This window comes from Xenopus tropicalis, chromosome 2 (assembly GCF_000004195.4).
Source record: "Xenopus tropicalis strain Nigerian chromosome 2, UCB_Xtro_10.0, whole genome shotgun sequence".
In the NCBI taxonomy this organism is placed as follows: Eukaryota; Metazoa; Chordata; class Amphibia; order Anura; family Pipidae; genus Xenopus; species Xenopus tropicalis.
Window position 1 is genome coordinate 105,033,839 of NC_030678.2, and position 23,218 is coordinate 105,057,056.

Sequence of the window (23,218 nt, forward strand, 5' to 3'; positions counted from 1 at the left end):
TATGGGATCCCTTATCTGGAAACCCGTTATCCAGAAAGCTCCGAATTACGGAAAGCCCGTCTCCCATAGAGTCTATTTTAATCAAATAATTTAGAATTTTAAAACTGATTTCCTTTTTCTCTGTAGTAATAAAAAAGTACCTTGTAATTGATCCAAACTTAGATGTAAATAATCCTTATTGGATGCAAAACAATCGATTGGGTTTAATTAACATTTTGTTGATTTTTTAGTAGACTTAAGGTATGGAGATCCAAATTACGGAAAGACCCCTTATCCGGAATACCCTTGGTCCCGAGCATTCTGGATAATGGGTCCTATACCTGTACTTCCTATAGAACTAGGAAGCATGTTCTATTACAGTCGCAAATGCAGATCCTGGCATGTTAACTATATAATATGCATAGTGACAAGCTATGAGTGCTGCTGACAGATAATAATACAGGAGGGAGCCGGTTAAGTACTATTTGATTAATTCGCCTAACTCCAGGTATAATTAGAAGTCTACCGCAGCATCGTTGCACAGTGACGTGACAACTTCCACTCAAGCGCTACTATACGCGTATGCCTTTAACCAACATGGCAACTTGCTAGCATTGCCCTTTCAGCGTTTGACGTTCTATACGGTCACCACGTGACTTGTCGCGCTGTCAGGATGACGCTGTGCTGTATGATGCTGAGGCCGCGCTCCGTATATTCCTGTGTCGGACACTGAGTGAGACCGGCCCCTGGTCGGGATGGCGGAGTATGGGAATGTGGTTCGACCGGACGGTAAGTTCAACTTCAATAAGTATGTTTTGTAAAAAAGAGAGAAGAGGAGCGGCGCCCTGACAGCCCTAACGGGGTAGTGGGCAGAGTGATAGGCGCAGAACCCCAGTAGCTGCCAATAGAATGGAATTCCAATTGGAAGGCTGATCGTAGAATGTACCGGGGGATTGGCTGCATGTGTTCCTTCAGCTTTCCAGTACAGCCACAGGTTGAATATCCAGGCACTGTAAAGATTATAAAGGCATTGTCAAAACTGGGGAACAGAAACAAAATGTGGGTTCTTAAACAAATTCATGCGTGCATATGTATACGTTCTTTGGGGAATGACTTCCTGCAGTATCAAATAGTCATTGAAATGGGATAGATAAACCTATTTTGAGTGACAGCCTGCATGTGTGGGGCTAAAGTGTCACTTTTGAGGGTTCCTACATGAGACTGTGCAAGCCAAGCGACATAGTGGTTAGCATTGCTGCCTTGCACTGCTGGGGTTCTACATTCTATTCCTACCTGGGTATGCAAGGAGTTTGTGTGTACATGGGATACCTCCAACTACTGCCTTACCTCTATACTCCAAAAACATACAGGCAGGTTAAATTGCCCATCGTGTGTATCATATGTGATAGTAACCTTAGATTCTGAGCTTCACTGGGGCACAGACTATTGTGAATGATGTATAATATCTATAATTTGCTTTCAGAGCTTTATAAATTATAATCATAATGCTTTGGAAGTTTGTGGTTTTGGTTCTTGTGGCAATGATGACATGTACCTAATATTATGCTTGTTGACCAACGTGTGTTCATTATGGTATTCTCCTTGGTCTGTGTATATTCTTGTTATGGTGAAGATGACAAATTTCAGGGTTAGTGATAATGTTGTTTGGTTTGCCATTACCGTTCACACACATTATTGTATATGTGCTCTGTTGTATGTATGCAGTGACATATATCTGTATGCTAGTGTAAGCATGTTGTGGCAGGGCTGGTTCTCTCAGAGTATGCTTTTATCTTTGTGTACTAGTTTTTTCTAATTGTTTGTTGTACGGCTTGCACTCTTCTGATTTCTGATTTAATAGTAAATGGATGCTCTGATACGGTTCTCCATTCATAATTCTTTATGCATATGATCAAGTGTGCTTATCCTGTGGCAAGGCTTTTATTCTCTGAAATATTTGCATGAGTGCCAGTATATGCATGCAGGTGCAAGGTTTGCATTGTCTGGGGTTTTTTTTGCGTGTGCCAGCTTATGCCGTGACAATGCTAGTATTTTGTGGTGCTTTAGCTTGTGTTCTAATGTATACAAGTTGCATCATTTAATGTCATTACTAAGTAAACTTGCATAGTTCATCCAATTTCTTTAATTTGAAAAGTTATCACTAAAGTAAAGTACGCTTATTCCTTTGAAGTCACATGGCATTATTTCCTTCCTGTCATAAGACAAAAGTGCAGTCACACGTAGGCTTATTTGCCAAATATATTAACAAAGAAGCAAGAGTCACAACACAGCAATATCTAGACCAAGAATCCCCTCTCTGAAAGGCAAAGACATTGTGTTTTTTTTGACTGGACATTGTAGGCTATAACAAAAAGAAAGGGTACATTTCCATGGCGTATCAAACTATTGTTAAAGGGTAACTTTTAGTAATATGTAGGCATTGATATTCTGAGACAATTTGCAGTTGGTTTATATTTGTAGTTTTTCCAGTTATTTAGCTTTTTGTTCAGCAGCTCTCCAGTTTCAGCAGCTATCTGGATGCTAGGGTCTTGCTTACCTTAGCAACCAGGCAGTGGTATAAATGAGAGACTGGAAAATGAATAGAAGAGGGACAAAATAGAAAGATAAGGAATACAAATTAATAAACTCTTTAATACTAAAGAGTAATGTTTCCTTATTGGATCTTTTCTTTTTACACCTAAGGTGTTTATTTAACTTAGAAATAAGTGTCACAGCATTTCCCTAAATAAATAACTACACACTTATATGGCTGAAACACGTCAGTTGGTGGAATTATCACATTGATATGTTGATTGCTGGATGGTTGACCATTGGTGAAAATACACCCAATTTTTTATGTGAAACAATAGAAATTAAAGAGATACTGTCATGGAAAACCATGTTTTTTTTCAAAATGCATCAGTTAATAAAGCTTCTCCAGCAGAATCACCCTACAGATCATTACATTTTGGGCTTCTGGAAATTATGCATCTATCTTCTGTGTCCACATACTTAAAAATATTTTATTATTTTGATGATTTGTCTACGTCTCTAGCACAATTGGTAGTAAAAATACTCAAAAAAGTCATGCTTAATACCCCCTAATTTTCTCTAATTTTTTAGCTTCATAAGCCCCAAATGGTCCTTTAACCCCAGTGCAGACAAAACAGTATGTACTTACAATTCTATCCATTTCTCCAGTCCCTTACAGTAAATGGCTCAGGACTTCCCTCTCTGGAAATTTAGATATACCTATTAGCAGAGACTGATCTACAAATGAAACGACCGTATAACACATAACACTCATTACTTGGACTTTAATGTGATATGTTCAGTAAAGTGAATTAATGTATCTAATAAATAGAATCTTTGCATGTACATAAATTAATATTCAAACATGAATAAAATACAGGTAATTGTATCATATAGTGTATATTAAGTAGATTGTGTAGTCAAATAACATAAATAAAAAAACTACTGTATCATTATCATCACAGTTTATTTATGTAGCGCATAGTTGTGCAGCCCTTTACATTAATTTAACAAACATGGGGTCTTACAATAATTAATGTGTAAGGGTTGCATAATAAACATAATATCAGAGGGCTCTGTCCTCAAAAGCTTAGAATGCAATGAATCATTTTATCAGTGTAAAAATTAGATTATTTTTAACTTGTTATTCTTACAAGAAGGCAATCTCCTATCGACTCAATTTTAAGCAAATAATCCTCATTTTTAAAAAAAAAAAAAAAAGATTTTTTCTCTGTAATAATAAAACGGTACCTTGTTCTTGATCTAAACTAAGATATAATGAATCCTTATTGGAGGCAAAATAGTCATATCTGGTTTATTTGTTGTTAAAAGGACTTTTTAGCAGGCTTAAAGTAAGAAGATCCAAATTATGTAAATATCCCTTATCCAGAAACCCCATGTCCTGAGTACTACAGAAATAAAAAGCTTCTATTGCAGAAAATGTTAAAATTAATTAAAATTGTGTTTCTGCTATAAAAGGCACAGCAGTGTTCAAATATAATGCATCAATTATTATGCAGCTTATCATACTTTGATACCTTGAAATCTGAGATCAACTTGACTGCAGAAAGACCATTTTTAAGTGGGGGCCAATAGGATTTCTTTAACAGGAAGCATATTAAGGCCAGCTTGAATAGTGGGAATTTAATAACTAGGTTATTAGCAAAAGTACCAAAATAAATACAGGTATGGGATCCCTTATCCGGAAACAAGCTATCCAGAAAGCTCAGAATTACGGAAAGCCTGTCTCCCATAGACTCCATTTTAATCAAATAATTCAGAATTTTAAAACTTATTTCCTTTTTCTCTGTAATAATAATGATCCCAAAAAAAGATATATATAATGCTTATTGGATGCAAAACAATCGTATTGGGTTTAATAAATTTTTTTTTCATTTTTTAGTAGACTTAAGGTATAGAGATCCAAATTACGGAAAGACCCCTTATCTGGAATACCCTTGGTCCCGAGCATTCTGAAAAATGGGTCCTATACCTGTATAAGAAAAAAAATAGCATATTGACATATTTTTTTTAAGTATATTTTTTTGTGGAGACCAAATTATTTCTGAAATTTTCTAGAAACTGAACATTTTTAATAGTTACATTTCTACCAACTGATAACTGACTCTGACACTCCCTTTACAAGTGTAGAAATAAGCTTTCAACTTAACAGAAATCTATTTCATGTTTATGACATTATGAAAACCACAAAAACATAATTGACAGATGGTATCTGGCACCAGATAAGTTAGCTAAAATGCACAAAACAGCAACCCAGAATGCTAAAGAAGGATGACTTAATTCAGATATAGTAAAACTGCTCAACCATCAAACTCATATTCCTATAGACTGAGAGATATATCACCCCAGCACCATAAATTGTTCTTCTAAACAAGTAAAGGTCCCCATACACTGGCCAATTCTAGCTGCCGATATCGGTCCCTTATACCGAATCCGCAGCTAATTGCCCCGTGTATTTTTCAGCAGCTATTTGTTTGGTATTGTCTAGTTTACCCTAGCAACCAGGCAGTGGTCTGAATAAGAGACTGGCAGATTAAGGGCTGTGACAGACGGGGAGATTAGTTGCCACACGATAAATCTACCTTGTCGCGGGAGACTAATCTCCCTGAAATGCCGTCCCACCGGCGAGTATGTAAATCGATTTACATTCCAGCCGGTGGGATGGCATTTCGGGGAGATTAGTCGCCCACGACAAGGGAGATTTATCGTGCGGTGACTAATCTCCCCATCTGTCACTGCCCTAATAGAAGAGGGCCAGAATAGTTAGAGTAAGTAATGAAAATCAACAATACCATTAAAATTTTAGCCACACAGAGCCAAAGTGGTTTGGCTACTGGGGTCAGTGACCCCTATCTCACAGCTGGAAAGAGGTAGAAGAAAAACAATTCATAAACTATAAACAAAAAAAAAATGGACATCAATTGAAAAATTACCAAAAATTGGAGATTCATTAACATACTGAAAGTTAACAACCCTTTTAACATGGCAGCCATGGTTGGACAGATCCTCAATAAATAGAGCCCTACTTCATGAGAGCATGAACATGATTTAAAACCCTAAGACCATACAATGCACCTTACATATGATGACAACCTAAAAACAATAACCAGGATAACCTGTCAAAATGAAGGAGCAAAATAAACAATGAACATGCTTTACATACTAAAATGCAATGAACACCCAACAATAGTCTATACTAAAATGCAATGAACACCCAACAATTGTCTATACTAAAATGCAATGAACACCCAACAATTGTCTGTACTAAAATGCAATGAACACCCAACAGTTGTCTGTACTAAAATGCAATGAACACCCAACAGTTGTCTGTACTAAAATGCAATGAACACCCAACAGAACACCCAACAGTTGTCTGTACTAAAATGCAATGAACACCCAACAGTTGTCTGTACTAAAATGCAATGAACACCCAAAAGTTGTCTGCATCAGCGAGGCACAGACATGTGTGACATTAGCCTTACTGTTCTAAATACTTTTCATCATCATCCTTGTCTGTTGTTGACTTCTCTCCCCCCCCCCCCCCCTGTAGCTGCCCTCCAGCAACGAGTTCAAGAGTTGGAAAGGGACAATGCTGAATTTCATCGGACCAAGCAATTACTTGAGCTGGAATTTAACCAGAAGAGGGCCAAATTTAAAGAGTTGTATCTGGCAAAAGAAGGTAAGATTTTTCTTTTAAGTTTTCTGCACTGGTAGTGAGGAGTGTAAATATTGATCTCATGATACTATTTGTATTTAGGGCTTATTTGTAATTATTGTGCACACTTTTTTTAAGGTACACTAATAACACACAACTATTTTTATGTCTACTTTGTGTACTCCTGTTAGGTTATATACAGTTTTATAAACAGTCATTTGAAAAGACTGACTCTTTTTAGCTCAAATTACTGCAGTGATAGGAATACTAGGGCTATTTTTGTCTATTTTTAATTTTTGGCTATAAATATAGATAGAATCTTACCCAAGTATGACAGAATTTAGCTTTGGGAGAGAAAACACAGAAGGATTAACAAAAACCTGCAATTATGCTTTTGGAATAAAAACAAATCCCCACAGTTATGGGCACAATAAGAAACAATATTTTTTTAATTTAGTGTTCCTGAAAAAAATAACAATCTTGATTACATTTGCAGCTTAAGGGCTCTGGCACACGGGGAGATTAGTCGCCCCTGACAAATCCCCCTGTTTGCGGGCGACTAATCACCCCGGATTGCCATCCCACTGGCGAAAATGTAAATCGCTGGTGGGATGGCATAGGTGGCGGCGCAATTTCAGTGAAATTGCGGAAGTTTCCTCTCAAGGCAACTTCCACGATTTCCGTGAAATCGCACCGCCGCGAACAGGGAGATTTGTCGCGGGCAACTGATCTCCCCATGTGCCAGAGCCCTAATAGTTAAAGAAAAATCTTAGTCTAAATAACTCTTTAAATGGGAACTAATGCCTTACAAATGATTAGACTAGAAATGTTACTTCATGTTACCTCATCTTCCAGTCTACAGATCCAGCCCAAAGGTATTGTACCCTATAGTAAGGAAGATTCATAGCCCCAAAGATGTCCCCTGAACGTATCATCTCTTTTTTTTTTTTTTTTTGCTTAAGCACAGCACTTGTTTAGTCTGCTGTCAGTCAGCTCAGTGTCAGTTTAGGGATGACACCCACTGTTGTAGGTGAGAATGTGGAAGGTGAGAATATTTCTGTTAAAAATATCTTTTTAATTTAGGCTGGCAATAGGTGAGTCCTTGAGCCATTACTTGTCTGGATGTATTCAATGCTGGAGGAGTGGTGTAAAGGTCACTGCCTTTGGACTATTGATTAAAAGATTGCAGTTCACCATCTTGCAGTCTGATGTATGAATGTGTGTTTTAAGATGCCAGGAAAATGTAACTAGCTTGAATGAGTAAACCTGGATGCAGAGTTTGCTATAGAAAGAATAATGGTCTGTGTGTATTTTTCATGCATTGTACAGTTCGCTATTTCCAGTAAAAGCAAACATTAAAGGAACAGAAACACCAAAAAAATAAAAATGTGTTTTAAATAAAATAAATATAATATCATATATACTGTTGCTTTACACTGGTATAGTTATGTGTTTGCTTCAGAAACTACTATTGTGAATATAAACAAGCTGATGTATATCTATGGAGGAAATTGAAATTGGGCTAAATGGCATGGGTTAAATAGCAGAAAAAAATAAGCTCTGTAGAACACTAATATATTCTACATAGCTTATCTGCTGTGTAACATGAGCCTTTTCTCTTTTGAAAAGCTGCCTCCATGGCTACACAGCATCTTATTTATATAAACTATAGTAGTGTTTTGAAGCAAATACACCTGTTTTTAGAATGTAAATTGCTGGTGGGATGGCATATCGGCACCGCGATTTGCCGAAGTTTCCTCAGTGATTTACTTTCTAGCCGGTGGGATGGCATTGCGGGGAGATTTGTCGCGGCACGACTAATCTCCCCATGTGTCACTGCCCTTACAGTGGACTGGTGGAGTCCAAATTCTTTGTTTATTTGGGTTCTCATTATTTAGTGTTGCATGGAAGAGCGTCATTTTTTTTTCATAAATATCGAAAATTTTAAATGGCTTTGCAAACACAACTGTGCAACCGAGGTGGGGTATCATCTACGACTGAACATACAGAATAGCTCATTGAAATTATCATGGTCACTTAGATTTTTGTCACTTGATCTGTACTATATGTTTAAATGTTTTATCTCCTTTATCTTAAATGTGTGTTTTTCCCCCACTGGCAAAGTGTCCTGACAGGTTTTTCCAGATGATTCTCTACGGCAGCAACTGTTTTAATGCTCTTGCATATTTAATAGCCTTGTGTAGCTTTTTTTTAATGTATTCTGTGGTTTACTGATTAAATTTTGTGTTTTTAATTGCACATGGGCTACTGTACTGTTTGCTGTTGCAGGTGTTCTCATTACACAATATTGTATATCTAGTTGTTTCACTTATTATTGTTTGTAATAGTTTTGGGCTTTCCTAAGTCATGTGCACTACTTATCATTAGCAAAAGAAGTATAAAGTTTAATTTATGGATGAATGTCTTGCTTTAATGCATTGCATAACAGCATATAAATAGTATTCAAACCAATAACAATGATCTATATTTAATCACTCCTAAGTATAGTCAACCTAGATGCAGAACCAGGAAAGTATACCAACAACAGTGCACTTTATAGTCCATGAAAGCACACAGCTAGGCTGAGCCGGAGGCACAAGATGCCTTTAAATTCACAGATATTTTTGCACAGGTTGGTAAATTTGTGATTAAAGCATGCAATGATCGATGTTTGGTTTGGCTGGTAAAATTGATTGCTGAAAAACAGGCAGTCCAATGACCTGGTTTAGCAGGTGTATGTGGTTATCATTTGACCATAACTGTAAGTTTTACCTGTTTTGCCACACCCTTTATGGGGGTATCTGACTTATTGGATTAGTGCATATTAGCCATACTTTGATACTAATACAGTAATGGATGCCAGCTCAAAATGTAAAAATATGTAAAATGGTTCTGTGCCTTTTTATGAACTGAATTAAAAACTTCTCTCTCTAGGGCATGTAAATACCCTATTTTACAAGTTTTTTCCTCCTGAAATCATTTATTATCAGGCTCTGATCTTTTGAATCTTCAGCATGGTGGGAGTGACTGCAGCTGATGACTAGTGATGTGTGGGTCAGGAAAAACCTTACCCACACCGGCCCTAACCCACAAAACCTTAACAAGTACCTGACCTGCAAAATGTTGCCATTGCAGGACCTGCATCCAACCCATAACCGCTTCTTTCCCCTCTGCACGCTACTTCTTTGCATGCCTTAGGTTCCAAGACAGGGTGAATTCAGGAGCAGAGGAAGAGTGTACTCAACCCAAACTCACAAAGGTTGCCCAAATTTCAAACCTAACCAGTGTGACTTAAGAGTAAACCTGTGGGTCCTATGTTTTGTGGGTCAACCCGCTCATCACTACTGGTGACCACAGAACACATGCACCTTCACATCTAGTCTGTGCTGTGAGAGTTTTTTTCTCTATATACAAACAAATCCAAGAGCAAGCAGATTATTCCCAGAATCTTACTGGGAAGATCTTACTGGGATCTTACTTATTGCTGAACTATATAGAATAATTGAGACAGAAGATGCCCAGCAGCAGGATTAGGAAAATGTATTTAGGGACATTGTGCCTGTCAGATTCCTTATAACTGTCAGATCCTACATAACTTACAAGAAGCAAATTCTGATATTTCTTGAGTAAATCACTCTCCTTTTAAAGGAGACATATCCTATAAAAATTAAAAATGTACCAGTGAATTATACTCCTCTAGATATAGAAGGATTGTGCTTAAAAAAGTTGTGTTTCTGACTGATTTATTGAGAAATTCCACAAAAACCCCACTAGCCCCGCCCATCTGTGCCACTTCCTGCTGGCTGAATTCTCTGGATAAGCTGGGAAGCCGGCGGCCCTCCGTACACTGCACTGTAGGATAGTACCCAATCAGCAGCTAGGCTGACCTGATAGGGAACTGAAGCCTGTCTGTGCTTGTGGGAGTGCAGGGCTGTGATTGGCTCTCCCCCTCCTACTGTGCTTCTGGCAGGGACTGTTAGGACACGCCCACTCTTCATTTCAAACTCGGACAGAGAAGTGAGAGGATCTTTAGGGAGCTCCAATAAAGGGGCCGTTGTTACAGATAGGGTTAATTTTTAGCACAAAGTGAAACCAGCACCGGATATTATTCATAATTGCCTACAAAATTACCTTTTTTCCCATTTATCCAATATGTCTCCTTTAAAGTGTTTTTCATTTAAAATTTAAAAATTCCTTTAAAATTTAAATTTTTTTTATTTACTGTGACTTTTATCCAGAGGACCTGAAACGTCAGCAAGCTGTAATACAAGTAGCCCAAGAGGAGATTGTTCAGCTGAACGTACACCTATCACAAGCTCGAGCAGAAATGGAGAACATTAAGGCCGTAGCTACTGTGTCTGAGAACACCAAGCAGGAAGCCATAGATGAAGTAAAAAAACAGTGGCAGGAAGAAGTCGCTTCACTTCAAGCTATCATGAAAGGTACAGCACGAGTTAACTTATGGCAAAAAGTCTGTCAGTAAAGTGATCTCTTTGTTCAGCCAAAAATCCGTCATATTCCTTATTACTCTTTCCAAAAAGATGTTTCAGCTAACTCACAGGTCTGGCTCTATGTATAATAGTTCATGTTTGGGCAACTATCCAGCTGTAACTGTTCCTTATTAAACAGTAGCTTTAACATGCTAAACTACTAATTTATCAGAGATAATTTATATGAGATGAACTTTTTCTAAACATTTCAATCTAATTGTATACTCTAGCTTTATGACTAAATAATGTAATGCTAATAAATGAGCATTTCCCTTAAGGGAGTACATTTAAAGGAGAATGCAAGTCAAAATTTAAAACGCATACTGCCCAATAGTCCTCCTATTGTTTAATAAAAACGCCACACTTTTGGCTCACCTAATCAAATATTTACTCAGTCACACTTACTTTACATTTTCTAGAACAGACAGCCATCTCTAAAAAGGTATTCTCCCTTCCTTTCCCTCCTTGCTTCATACTGCACTTGTGTTTCATTCCCTCTCCCCCCTCCCCTCTTGCAGATCCGCTTCTGATTGGCTGGTGGGCACGTGTAGCGATAGGATCAAGTTACACACATGCTCAGAGAATAGGAAGGCTGCCGCTGGCAGCCTACAGGAAGGGAAGAGAGATTTCAGTGATGTCACTGTAGTCTTCACACTGCTGTAGGCTGCCAGCACCATATCTCAGAGAAGCAAGCAGGGATCTGGGAATTTAGATATGCAGTAAGAATGCCTTTAGACTTACTTTTAATTTATGTTAACCTTTCATCGTCCTTTAAGTGTTGTATTTGAAGTGGTTCTTGATTTTAAAATTAGCGAAGGATTTTCTTGATATGATATATTTAGCCAACATAACACATCATGTAAGTGGGGCATAAAGCTGTCAAATATGTTTCCTGAAAGCTTTTCTAACCTTCTAAAACTTTGGTCGATAGATGTGCAATAGGAATAACCTTTACAGATGTTGGGGTGTGAGCATAATATAAAGTAAAAGCAAATACAAATCTGCTTACCTGTTTTTTCTACATAATAGTATTTTACCATTTATGCCACTCATTGCACTGCTATCCATGCCCATTGGTCAAAAGAAAGAACATAACATAAAATAAGATTATTGTACAATATTATACAGTCTTTGAATAATTAGCTCTTACAATGTATTGGTACTTGTTCACCTAAATCATGGCACAAAAAATGCCACTTTTTGTTTTCTTGGAACGCTAGCTTCTTTAAGAAAGGGCCTGAATCAAATACAGGTATGGGACCTGGGGTTTTCTGGATAAGGGATCTTTCCGTAATTTGAAACTCCATACCATAAGTCTAAGATTATTTAAACATTAAATAAACCCAATAGGATTGTTTTGCCCCCAATAAGGATTAATTATATCTTAGTTGGGATCAAGTACAAGGTTCTGTTTTGTTATTACACAGAAAAAGGAAATTATCTTTAAAAATTAGACTTATGTGCTTATAATGGCCTTCTCTATAATTCGGAACTTTCTGGATAATGGATCCCATACCTGTAGTTGAGTTATCATTTTTTTTTGCAGAAAAAAAGTTGCGTGCCGGCAAGAATAATTTTCAAAGAGGCTGAATGTTAAACTTAAATGTTTTAATAAACTGGGGAATTGAATAGGGGGACCTGTCACCCAGACATAAAAAGCTGTATAATAAAAATCCTTTTCAGATTAAACATAAAACAGATTCTTTCTTTCTGTATTAAAACATCCGTACCTGTTACAAACTAATTTAGAAATCTCATCTGTCAATCATATATTGCCTGTCCTGCCTCTATGCCTCAGGCATAGATGTGGGGCAGGCAGTTACTTTCATTTCCATTCTGCACTTCCTAGATGTCACTTCACTTCTCTCATTTCCCCTCTTTCCTTACTGTCTATTATTGTGTAGCCAGTGAATGGGCATTATTTCTCCCGATCTAACACATCACATACACAAAATTTTGGGATAATGCAAAGCTTATCTTAATAACAAAATAGTGGCTGTGATATTGCATTCTAAGAATTCCACCACTGTACGTGGTACCAGAAAGTACTTGTGCAAATATACCTGTTCAAGTTTTTTGCAACATTTTTTTAAGAATTAAGAAAAAACACCAACTCAAGTGTTGATAATTCTGCTCACAAAAGGAAGATTTTTTTGATTTTTAAGTTTGAGGGAAAAAAACGCAAGTGTGTTCTCTCTGGTCACTATAGTTCAGGAATAACTTCTATATATGAAAACACTGGTAAACAAAATGCATTTTCACAAAGCATGCTTTGACAACTTGTTAATGTTACCATTCTAAACATTGTATGTCCACTCAGACACTGTGCGTGAATATGAAATTCAGTTCCATCACAGGCTGGAACAGGAGCGAGCTCAGTGGGGTCAATACCGAGAGTCTGTGGAGAGAGAGATTGCTGAGCTAAGGCGGAGGCTTTCTGAAGGTCAGCAAGAAGAAAATCTGGAGAGTGATATGAAAAAGGTATGCAGAGGATTTTTCTGTAAAAGCTATCTTTCAAAAAAAATGTTTCCCCTGTCAAGGTGCGTGCTCTGGTGCAGGCTCTGATAAAAACAATAGTATTAAGTGATTAAGTAGGCTATAAAGAACCTCTGGGCAAGTGCTGGGGCACTGCCCTATTTGTACAAATGCATGTACCCCAACTTGTCAGTGGAAAGGAAGCCAGTGACATCTTTTCACCCATGGTATCCTGGTTTGCTTTGAGTAAAAAATGTCCTGTGTGCTATTGCCCAGTGGATTAGTTTCTGTGGTACGGGTATGGGATCCGTTATCCAGAAACCCATTATCCAGAAATCTCTGAATTACAAGAAGGCTGTTTTCTATGGATACAACAAAGTAAGTTCACCAAGCACACCCTTACCTCCTCCAACAATTCTTACTCGGTGCACAGCCCAGAAAGTCGGCACTCCCAGCACAGTCCAGCAAAAAAATAGTCGACTGGTACAACGAGTGTAATGCAAGCGGGGCTTGGCCCCTGCGTGTTTATTCAAAAATAGCAGCAATGTTTTCAGGGGCGTATGCCTGGCGAAGGGGTACGCCTCCGAAACGTTGTGCTATTTTTGAATAAACACGCAGGGGCCAACCCCCGCTTGCATTACACTCGTTGTAACAGTCGACTATTTTTTGTTTTCTATGGATTCCATTTTAATCGAGTAATTCAAATATTTCAAAATTATATATTTTTTCTCTGTAATAATAAAACAGTAGCTTGTACTTGATCCCAACTAAGATATATTTAATCCTTATCAGAGGCAAAATATTTATATTGGATTTAATTAATGTTTAAGTGATTTATATTGTAGATTGTATGGAGATCCAAATTATGTAACAAACCCTTACCCGGAAAACCTCTGTCCTGACCATTCTGAATAACCTGTCCCATACCTGTAGCATTGAAAGTGGATTATTTTAGTGAGTAGTTGTTTCTGTGGGGCAAGAAACTCAAGGCAACAAACTACAGGTGGTGCAAACACGCTTTTAACATTGTAGCATTTATGGGGGTTTTCAAGCGCAAACAAGCTTTTAATAAGACACTGGAAGACATTTTTGTGTTGACTTATGGTCTCAAACCTGAACATAACATGCCATTATGTTGATTTTAATGGTTATCAGTGCTATATTTCATAGACAGCAGGCTAGAGTAAAATGGAGAAGATTTTTAGAGGCTCTATCCCAATTCTGAAGTTCAACATTAGCAGGCTGCTATTTTATGGGTGTAGACTCCCTGCTACCCTGCTATTAAAGCTTTCTGTTATTTATAGCACCCAGGCTGGGATAGAACCTGCTTAATCACAGTAATATTACATATTAGGACAAGCCAGCCTGAAAAACTTTGCAGAAATTGTTTGACATTTATATAATAAAGGTTTAACTCTCATTTAACTTGTCAGTCATTAACTTATGATGCATCAAATAATGGGCAATTTGAAAAATACTGAACATTAGCTGAAAACTTAAACAAAAGCCTAAAATGTTCACACAAATTCTACAATGCTTTCCTTATGATAATTATGATAATATAATTTAAAAGATGCAAAAGGAATAAATTTGCAATCAACAGTAAAATTAGCCTAAATGCCTGTGTATACAATAATGTAATAATTTTCATGTAATATTTAAGCTTTATGTGGATAATTTATAGTGGTTATATAAAATATATATATAAATATTGCTATGTCATGATTTTAAACACAAATGTAGCAAGCACATTTAATTCTTACAATTTAAGTTGTGGTTTTTAATTTTTTGTAGCATGTCTCAGCAGAAATGACAATGCAGACCTGCAATTTTATAAATTTTTAACTGTGGATTTGCTGCTACTTATAACTACATAAATGTATTTCTGGTGGTCCGTGACCTCTTCCTAAGGTGATTATGAGCCAGAATTACTGAGACTCACCCTAATCGGCTTAAACCCTCCTCTTTTTAGCACACTGCAACTTTATCATAATCTTACCCTTGAACATGTGTTATGTGAAATAACTGGCCAAGCAATTTTTTTGACAGCAGTAAGCCAGAACATTTAGGGTGAGCATGGAGCTACTAGTAGCAGCTACATCTTGTGGCTACTAAAATAGACAATGCTGATCATTTACTGATAATTGTGTCTACGTGTGTTTTAGCAGAGGCAATTCTCAGTATTGTCTATGGCAGGGTATATTCTGGAGTTCAGTAGCCCTGAAAAAGTAGCTGAAACTAGTATCTCAACGTGTCTTAGGTAACACAAACAGAAGGATGAACATGTTCTCTTTCTGTTACAAACAATAAAAACCAAGGTCCTTGTTGGACTGAAGATGCAGCAGTGGCTTGTGTTGGTTTTGCCTGTTTCTTGGTAACGATGCCCGAAAGATAAGATATCTGCCACCAGATACATTTGCTGGGGACTGCCTAAAAGCTGCTGCTTGTGCGCTGAGATGCCCATCTCAAAATGTTTTTTTAATATTTATTTTGCAGAATATTTATGGCCTCAAAATATTTTTTTTATTTTATTCTACAACATTTCTGTTTAACTGTTGTTTCACGCTAGTATGATGTAGAGAGTGATACTCTGACACAATTTGCAATCAGTCTTCATTTTTTATTAATTGTGGTTTTTGAATTATTTACCTTTTTGTTTATCAGCTTTCCTGTTTGTAATTCCAGCAGCTCTCTAGTTGCTAGGATCTGAATTACCCAAGTAACCAGGACTGATATAATAAATAGGAGAGGGTTGAACAGAAAGATAGGTAATAGTAAGCAACAATTAGAATGAAATTGCCGCTTTGCAGAGCAATCATTTTTCGGTTGCTGGAGTCAGCAACCCCCGTTTGAAAGCTGAAAATATTCAGAATAAAAAGGTAGATAATTAAAAAAACAATAAAAATGAAGATCAGTTGAAGAGTTGCTAAGGACTGGGCATTCTATAACGTGCTAAAATGTAATATAAAGGTGAACTACCCTTTAAATGGGATAACAGCATCTGTAGGATTGGGGAAGGGGTGGGAGATAGAGAATGTACATGGGGGAAAGTGGGGAAAGTGCATGAGGGAACAGAAGGATTTAGCAGTGAAGCAGCAGTGAAGTCAAAGGGCAGTGTTGAATCAGAGAATGTGGTGAAATGCATGCTAATTATGTGTCCAAAATTGCAAAATGATATAGTGGTGTTAAAAGGACATCATTAAGATAAGCGGAGTACACAAGTAGATGAGACATAAGTACATGTACATGTATTTGTTTGTTACAGGCACAAGAAGATGCAGAAAAGCTTCGCTCTGTAGTGATGCCCATGGAAAAAGAGATTGGGACTTTAAAAGAAAAGTTGACAGAAGCTGAAGAAAAGATAAAGGAGCTAGAGGCATCAAAGGTTGCATAATCCATATAAAAAAAAACTTCTATGCTTGTTAATTTCCACATTGCTCTATATCTATGACATGCTATTGCTGGCTGCTTATACGGGTATTGGACCCCTTATCTGGAAACCCATCCAGAAAGTTCCGAATTACGGAAAGATCATCTCCCATAGACTTTATTTTAATCAAGTATTTTAATCACATTTTTAAAAATGCTTTACTTTTTCTCTGTAATAATAAAACATTACCTTGTACTTGATCCTAAGATATAATTAATCCTTATTGGGAGCAGAACAATCCAATTAGGACTTAAGGTAAGAGATCCGAATTACGGAAAGACCCCTTATCCGGAAACCCCAGGTCCCAAGCATTCTGGATAAAGGGTCCCATACCTGTATTAGTTTTTAACCTTTGCTGTTATCAGAAATAAGCTAAGCAAAATTCTATGCAGCATTCACATTCTTAAACTTGAAGAGTTTTATAACAGGGAATATATATATATATATATTTTATGTATGTGAGTATATATAGTTTATGTATGTGAGTGTATAGATTGGTTAGTATAGGTTGTGTGCTGGGTTTACTCGGATGGGATGGGTTTTCGTAGCGTTAAAACTTAAAAGGCGCGACGTTTCGCGCAAGTTTTAACTCTACGGCCCGTTCGTGGGTTAGTAAATGTGCCCCCTAGTGTCCAACTGCTGAAAGGCTAGGATCGATCGATCGTAGCGGAGTGGATTCTTCCCTGCTTCGCCGTATCGCCCTATTTCAAATGACCGGAAGCCAAGTTTTAGCAGGTAATTTCTAATAAAGCATTCAGAATAATAAATCGTGTGCAGGATAGGGCAATTATTGGGGCAGGGTAGAATAGATTTTTTTCTTAAAAATTTTTAGTTTTACTTTTCCTTTAATCATGCACCATTTGTAACAACGAAGAGATGGAACCGTCTCTCTTTTTCAGCCCCAGGAATATCTGCCGATCAGGCGTGCTCAGAGCTCACACAGTTAACTAGTAAAACACGTCTTGGTTTTATTTTCTGTTTTAATGAAATAATGTAAGAAACCTTACGTATGTGGTGGAGGTTATTTTCTGCTTATTTTGACACTTTATATTTTTATTTGTCAGATGAAAGAGCTGAACCATTATCTTGAGGCAGAAAAGTCTTGCAGAACTGACTTAGAAATGTATGTAGCCGTCCTAAATACTCAAAAATCTGTGCTCCAAGAGGATGCCGAAAAACTGAGGAAAGAACTACATGAAGGTATTTTAACTTTGCTTTAACTACTCACAGAGATTTCCTAGATTTGATTATAACCGCACATAGAAAAAAGCAGGCTCATTTTTAAACAAACCAACTGGGCAGTGCTGATGTTAATCTGCACAGGTGCTTCATGCCGCAGTAAGAAATCTTGTTGCATGTTGCATCTTGCAACAAGCCTTATTTTTAAAAACATAAACATGCATAATGGCAAATAAATCTCAGAATGATCAGGAAAGCACCAATACAAATAAATTAAGGGCAGGTCCAGAAGAGGTGTATAAAATAAAAATAAGGTGCTGCATACCTTGAGACAGTTTAAGTAAGTTTTAAATAAAGGCCTGCTTTATATAATATGAGTGGCATTGCATTGGCTTAGTGGAAGATGAGCAGCAGGAAAAAACTTTTAACACTTCTGTATGAAACTGTAGCAGAACTCTGCTTAAAGAATAAGTAAACCTTTTTTTTTTTTCTATCAGTAAATTACTCTAAACAGCCTCCAGAATTACCTACCTTTGTCCCAGCATTCTCTCTGACCTGTTTCCTCAGTCAGAAGGTGTTCTTTCTCTTTGCTTCCTTGTGCAGAGTGAAGCCCCGCCCCCACTTCCTGTTCAGGTCTCTCATAAAAAAAAAAACAACCCTGCTAATGCACAGACTGGCTCCTGCTGCCTCCAGGCATGCGCAGAAGGCTCCCCACTCCGACAAGGTTGTCGAATTAAAGAGAGAACTGAACAGGAAGTGGGAGGCGGGGCTTCACTCTGCACTTATTCTTTAAGGTGACTATAAACTATACAATCTATTCCATGACCATTGGTCAAAAGAAAAATCATTTGTCCACTCTACTAACGTCAAGAGCTGAATTGTCAGATATAGGTAAAAATAAAGGAGTTCTTTACCCCTATCTGGTTTAAAGGCGCCCAATCAAAATTTCCAGGACTTGCGTGATCAGTGAGGTGAGCATTATCCAAGGCTTTTCCAAAATCAGTCACCTTGTCTCCCACCATTCAATGCACTGATTATCGGATAATATCAATGTGTATATGGCCACCTTTAGTCTACTTTGTTAATTGAAATGAGAGTTCATCTTAAGTTGTGAATCCTTCATTATGGATCCTTTCATTATGAATAAGCTAATTATAAAGTCAGGGGCTGTGTTGATTTCTTGTTTTGACAGCATTTGACACTTATAAAGGTCATGCACAGCAGCTTTAGTTTTCTACTATTCAGTTTAGTATTTTCTATGGAAATTTCTTTCATCCTTAAGCTATGCAGAGGATGTGTTTTGTTTTTTTTTTTTTTTTTTTTTGCTTGCCATAGATATTTGGAATTATGATGGTTTTTGTTTTGCTAATAGGCATCAACACATGTATCTGTATATGTGCATGTATTCTCATTTGCTATTTCTGTTATTAGTTTGCCATCTTCTGGAACAGGAGAGACAGCAACACAACCAGCTAAAACACACCTGGCAAAAAGCAAATGACCAGTTTCTGGAATCCCAACGGTTAATGATGCAGGACATGAAGCGCATGGAGTCTGTGCTCACTACTGAGCAGCTTCGGCAAGTAGAAGAAAGCAAAAAGAAAGACCAGGTGTGAATTGCCGTTTTTGTGTAACCACTAGTCTCCATTAAAATCAAACCTTCACAATGAGTTTGTTACACCAGTTTTAACTTCTGCTAGTAATTTTTTAAGATCTCTCTTTATCAGAGGTAGGTTAGGAAATGTTAAATTTAAAAGAGCAGCTGCTGCTGAAAAATGTATAAAAGTAAGGTGTTGTGCTCTTTTTATCTTCTCCTGAACAACTAAAATTAAAGCACTCTAGCTGTTTATTACAGACTTCATGGTGTAAATCAAACTTAAAGGGGACATATAGGATAAATGGGAAAACCCTAATTTTGTAGGCAATTATGAATAATATAAGGTGCTGGTTTCACTTTGTGCTAAAAATTAATCCTATCTGTAAAAATGGCCCCTTTATTGGAGCTCCCTATAGATCGTATCACTTCTCCGTCCGAGTTTGAAATGGAGAGTGGGCGTGTCCTAACAGTCCCTGCCAGAAGCACAGTAGGAGGGGGATAGCCAATCACAGCCCTGTACCCCCACAAGGAAAGACAGGCTTCAGTTCCCTATCAGGTCAGCCTAGCTGCTGATTGGTTCCTATTTTATAGTGAAGTATGGAGGGCCGCCGGCTCCCAAGCTCATCCAGAGAATTCAGCCAGCAGGAAGTGGAACAGCAGCTTATTTGTATAAACTTTAGTAGTATTATTGTAGCAAACACACAACTTTTACCAGTGCAGGGCAACAGTACATTATATTTTAATTACTTTAAAAAAACTTTCATTTTTTGGTGTTACTGTTCCTTTAAGCCTACGCAATTGGCATCTGCCCAATTTTTCAGAGAGCACCATACGTGGGCCAGTAAGCTGCCAACATTGTCAGTAGCTTTTATTGGCCCGTGTATGGCCACCTTTGGGCCAGAGGAGAACGAATCGCCACTGTATAACCTTTTTCATTGCAATACACTAAACAAGCTTAAGTTATTGTAATTAATAAGTGTACAAATATTTATCCAGACCATAGTGTTTCTAATTCCTTCCCTTTGCACTTATTATTAACTCCTAGGAAGAGGAGCAAAGAACCAGAAAAAGAAAAGAGAAAGAGACAGTGCAAAAAGAAGAAGAATACACAAAAGTTATCCTGGAGGAATCAGTTTCAAATCTAAAGCAAGAGGTTATTTTATTTTAACACTAAATTTAAAGGCTTGAAACATTTTGAAGTAGTTTTTCTATTAGATACTATAGTGAAAGTCCGAGGCCAGTTGGCCTGTTATATTGAATGTTCTAAGACTAACAAATGGTAAAAAAAAAGTCCATGGAGTAATCTAGACTTATATTCAAATTTAAGTGCTCCCTAATGTTCATTTTTTTTCTTTTTGCTTAATTTTACCTTTTACTTTGTAAAACACACTAATTATAAATTGCTTTGTACCCATAGCTGTTCTTTTGCAATTGCTTTATACTGCCAATCCCAATTTATAGGTCACACCTCCAATCTGTTGTAGCATTTTTGAGGGCCTAGAGGTCACATTCTCTATGTTCTATATGGGCTTTTATCTTCAAGAATTTATTTAATTTTTTCATTTTCTGGAATGGCACAGGACTAAAATCTTAATGACCCCATCACTGTCTAATCAGACATTGGTAATGATGTGAAGGCAGAATTAAGGGCCAGTAGGTTACAGGAAATATTCTCTTATTTTGGCAGATTTACTAAAGGTAGAGGTTTTTTTAATACAAATTCAAATGTTATGCCTAAATTCTTTTTTTGCAAGTCTTAATATTTTTTTCAAATTTATGTTATTTCATGCCATTTTTTTTAATTATTTATTTTTTGCATGCAGGTTTCCTTCTAGTAGACTATTTTTAGGAATGGGAAAAATGTGACAATTCTTTACAGATATTAGTACATCTGTCCCATATTTAAAAAACACCCTTAATCATCCTGTGTCCCATTGCCCTAATACTTAGACCTCATTGTCTGATATTACATTCCTCAGTCACCAAATACAATATTACCAGGTTTTCTTGCTTTTTAAATATCGTTTAAGAGGCTGCAGTTCAGTTTGTCTACCCTTGTTTCATGGCAGCATCTTTGTATTCCTCTTGCCTCATCATAGTTTACACAAAATTTGAAACATCAAAATTTTTTGAGACTACCCAAATGAAACATGGCTTTTGTTTTGTTATAATATGTACAAGTTAAAACAGCGTGACTATTTTCTGTTACACAAGAATTAAAATCAATTGCCATTTTTATAATGTCTTCACTTTATACATGTTTCCTAACACCTAAAACATACATTTCTAAGTTAATGAGGTGCGTTGTCACCAACAAGTCCTGTCGTTAAAGTGGATCTGTCACCCAGGCATAAAAAGCTGTATAATATAAGTCCTTTTCAAATTAAACATGAAACCCATACTCATTTTTTTAACACATCCAAACCCATTATAAAAGCATTTAAAAATCCCAGATGTCAATCATATATTGCCTGCCCCACAGGCATAGAGGTGGGGCAGAGAGTTACTTTCACTTACAATTCAGAACTTCTTAGATGTTGCTGCACTCCTCATATTCCCCCTCCCTCCTTACCATCTAATTTTGTAACCAGTGCATAGGCATGAGCATTAGGCCCCCCCATACTGGCACAGAAATAAGATTTTGGCAAGATACAAAGCTTGCCTTAATAACAAAATGGCGACTGCTTGCTGCAATTGTGAATTCCAAGGCTAAAGAAAATAAGATTAAAATATTTTTTATAGTCTAAGTGAAGGTTATTTTACTTGACAAACACAATCGAAAACAATTTGGAATTATTTCTTAGGGTGACAGGTCCCCTTTAATCATTCACTCTGGCAAATCTGGTGGTTGGAGTGTCTATACAAAAACAGGACACAAGGTCCCTAAGGGTGAATATTAAAAACTAATTTATATGTACTTATGCAGGGTAATATATGTTTAGCATCACACCTATGCAGTGTTTATCTAGATTTAGCTTAATCATCCACCATTGGGTACATATTGACATTAAGAAGCATTTCCTTTCATAGTGTATTATAAAAGTTCTATTTATTGCTGTTTTTAAAATGGTATTTTGGTGTCTGCAAATTGTAGCATCCCGCTAAAAATTTAGTTTTTTACTCTTTGCAGCCATTTTTGTTGCTCCAGTGAGCTTTGTGGTACTTAAATGTGCAGATGAATCGACACTGCATAGTTAGACTACTTCAATTGTTTCTTTTCAGGAACAGATAAACAGTTTACATGGCTCAATACATTCATTAGATACAGACATTATGTTACACGAAGGGGATTCTTTTAATAAACAAGAGGACTTGTTTAAAGATGGACTTCGAAGAGCTCAGTCTAGCGACAGCTTGGGGGCTTCTGGACCAATGCAAACGAAAACACTGGGCCACAACAACAAAGCGAAATCTGCTGGAAATCTCGACGAGTCTGATTTTGGACCATTAGTTGGAGCAGATTCTGTTTCTGAAAACTTTGACACATCTTCCCTTGGTTCTTTGCACATGCCAAGCGGATTTATGTTAACCAAAGATCAAGAAAAAGCAATCAAGGCAATGACTCCTGAACAAGAAGAAACAGCATCTCTGCTCTCAAGTGTCACACAGACCCTGGAATGCACATATGTTCCTCCATCTGGTTATCGTCTCGTTAGTGAAACAGAATGGAACCTACTTCAGAAGGAGGTAAGCTTCACAGAGTATAGCAACAAATATTTGTCTACCCTTTATAGTTATAACTGAGATGCTCTGCTCATGTGTATTGCATTTACAGTAATAAATTGAATATTGTTGGCTAGCAAACAACTTCTGTAATAAAATAAGTCAAATGCCCTTTTTGGTATTCAGCCAACATATGG

General features: G+C 37.1%; 1 protein-coding gene across 4 annotated transcripts in view; it reads left to right on the forward strand.

Moving 5' to 3' along the window:
- Positions 1–531: 531 nt before the first annotated feature.
- The window catches only part of rabep1 (rabaptin, RAB GTPase binding effector protein 1), a 32,681-nt gene continuing 9,994 nt past the window's right edge, over positions 532–23,218 (forward strand). Inside the window, exons 1-9 of one of the 4 annotated variants that reach the window (XM_031895908.1) lie at positions 532–768; positions 6,080–6,211; positions 10,426–10,629; positions 12,998–13,158; positions 16,418–16,537; positions 17,647–17,782; positions 19,193–19,371; positions 20,404–20,511; positions 22,581–23,045. In XM_031895908.1, coding sequence (XP_031751768.1) covers positions 735–768; positions 6,080–6,211; positions 10,426–10,629; positions 12,998–13,158; positions 16,418–16,537; positions 17,647–17,782; positions 19,193–19,371; positions 20,404–20,511; positions 22,581–23,045 — 1,539 coding nt within the window. In that variant the 5' untranslated portion in view covers positions 532–734. 4 annotated transcript variants of the gene reach the window in all.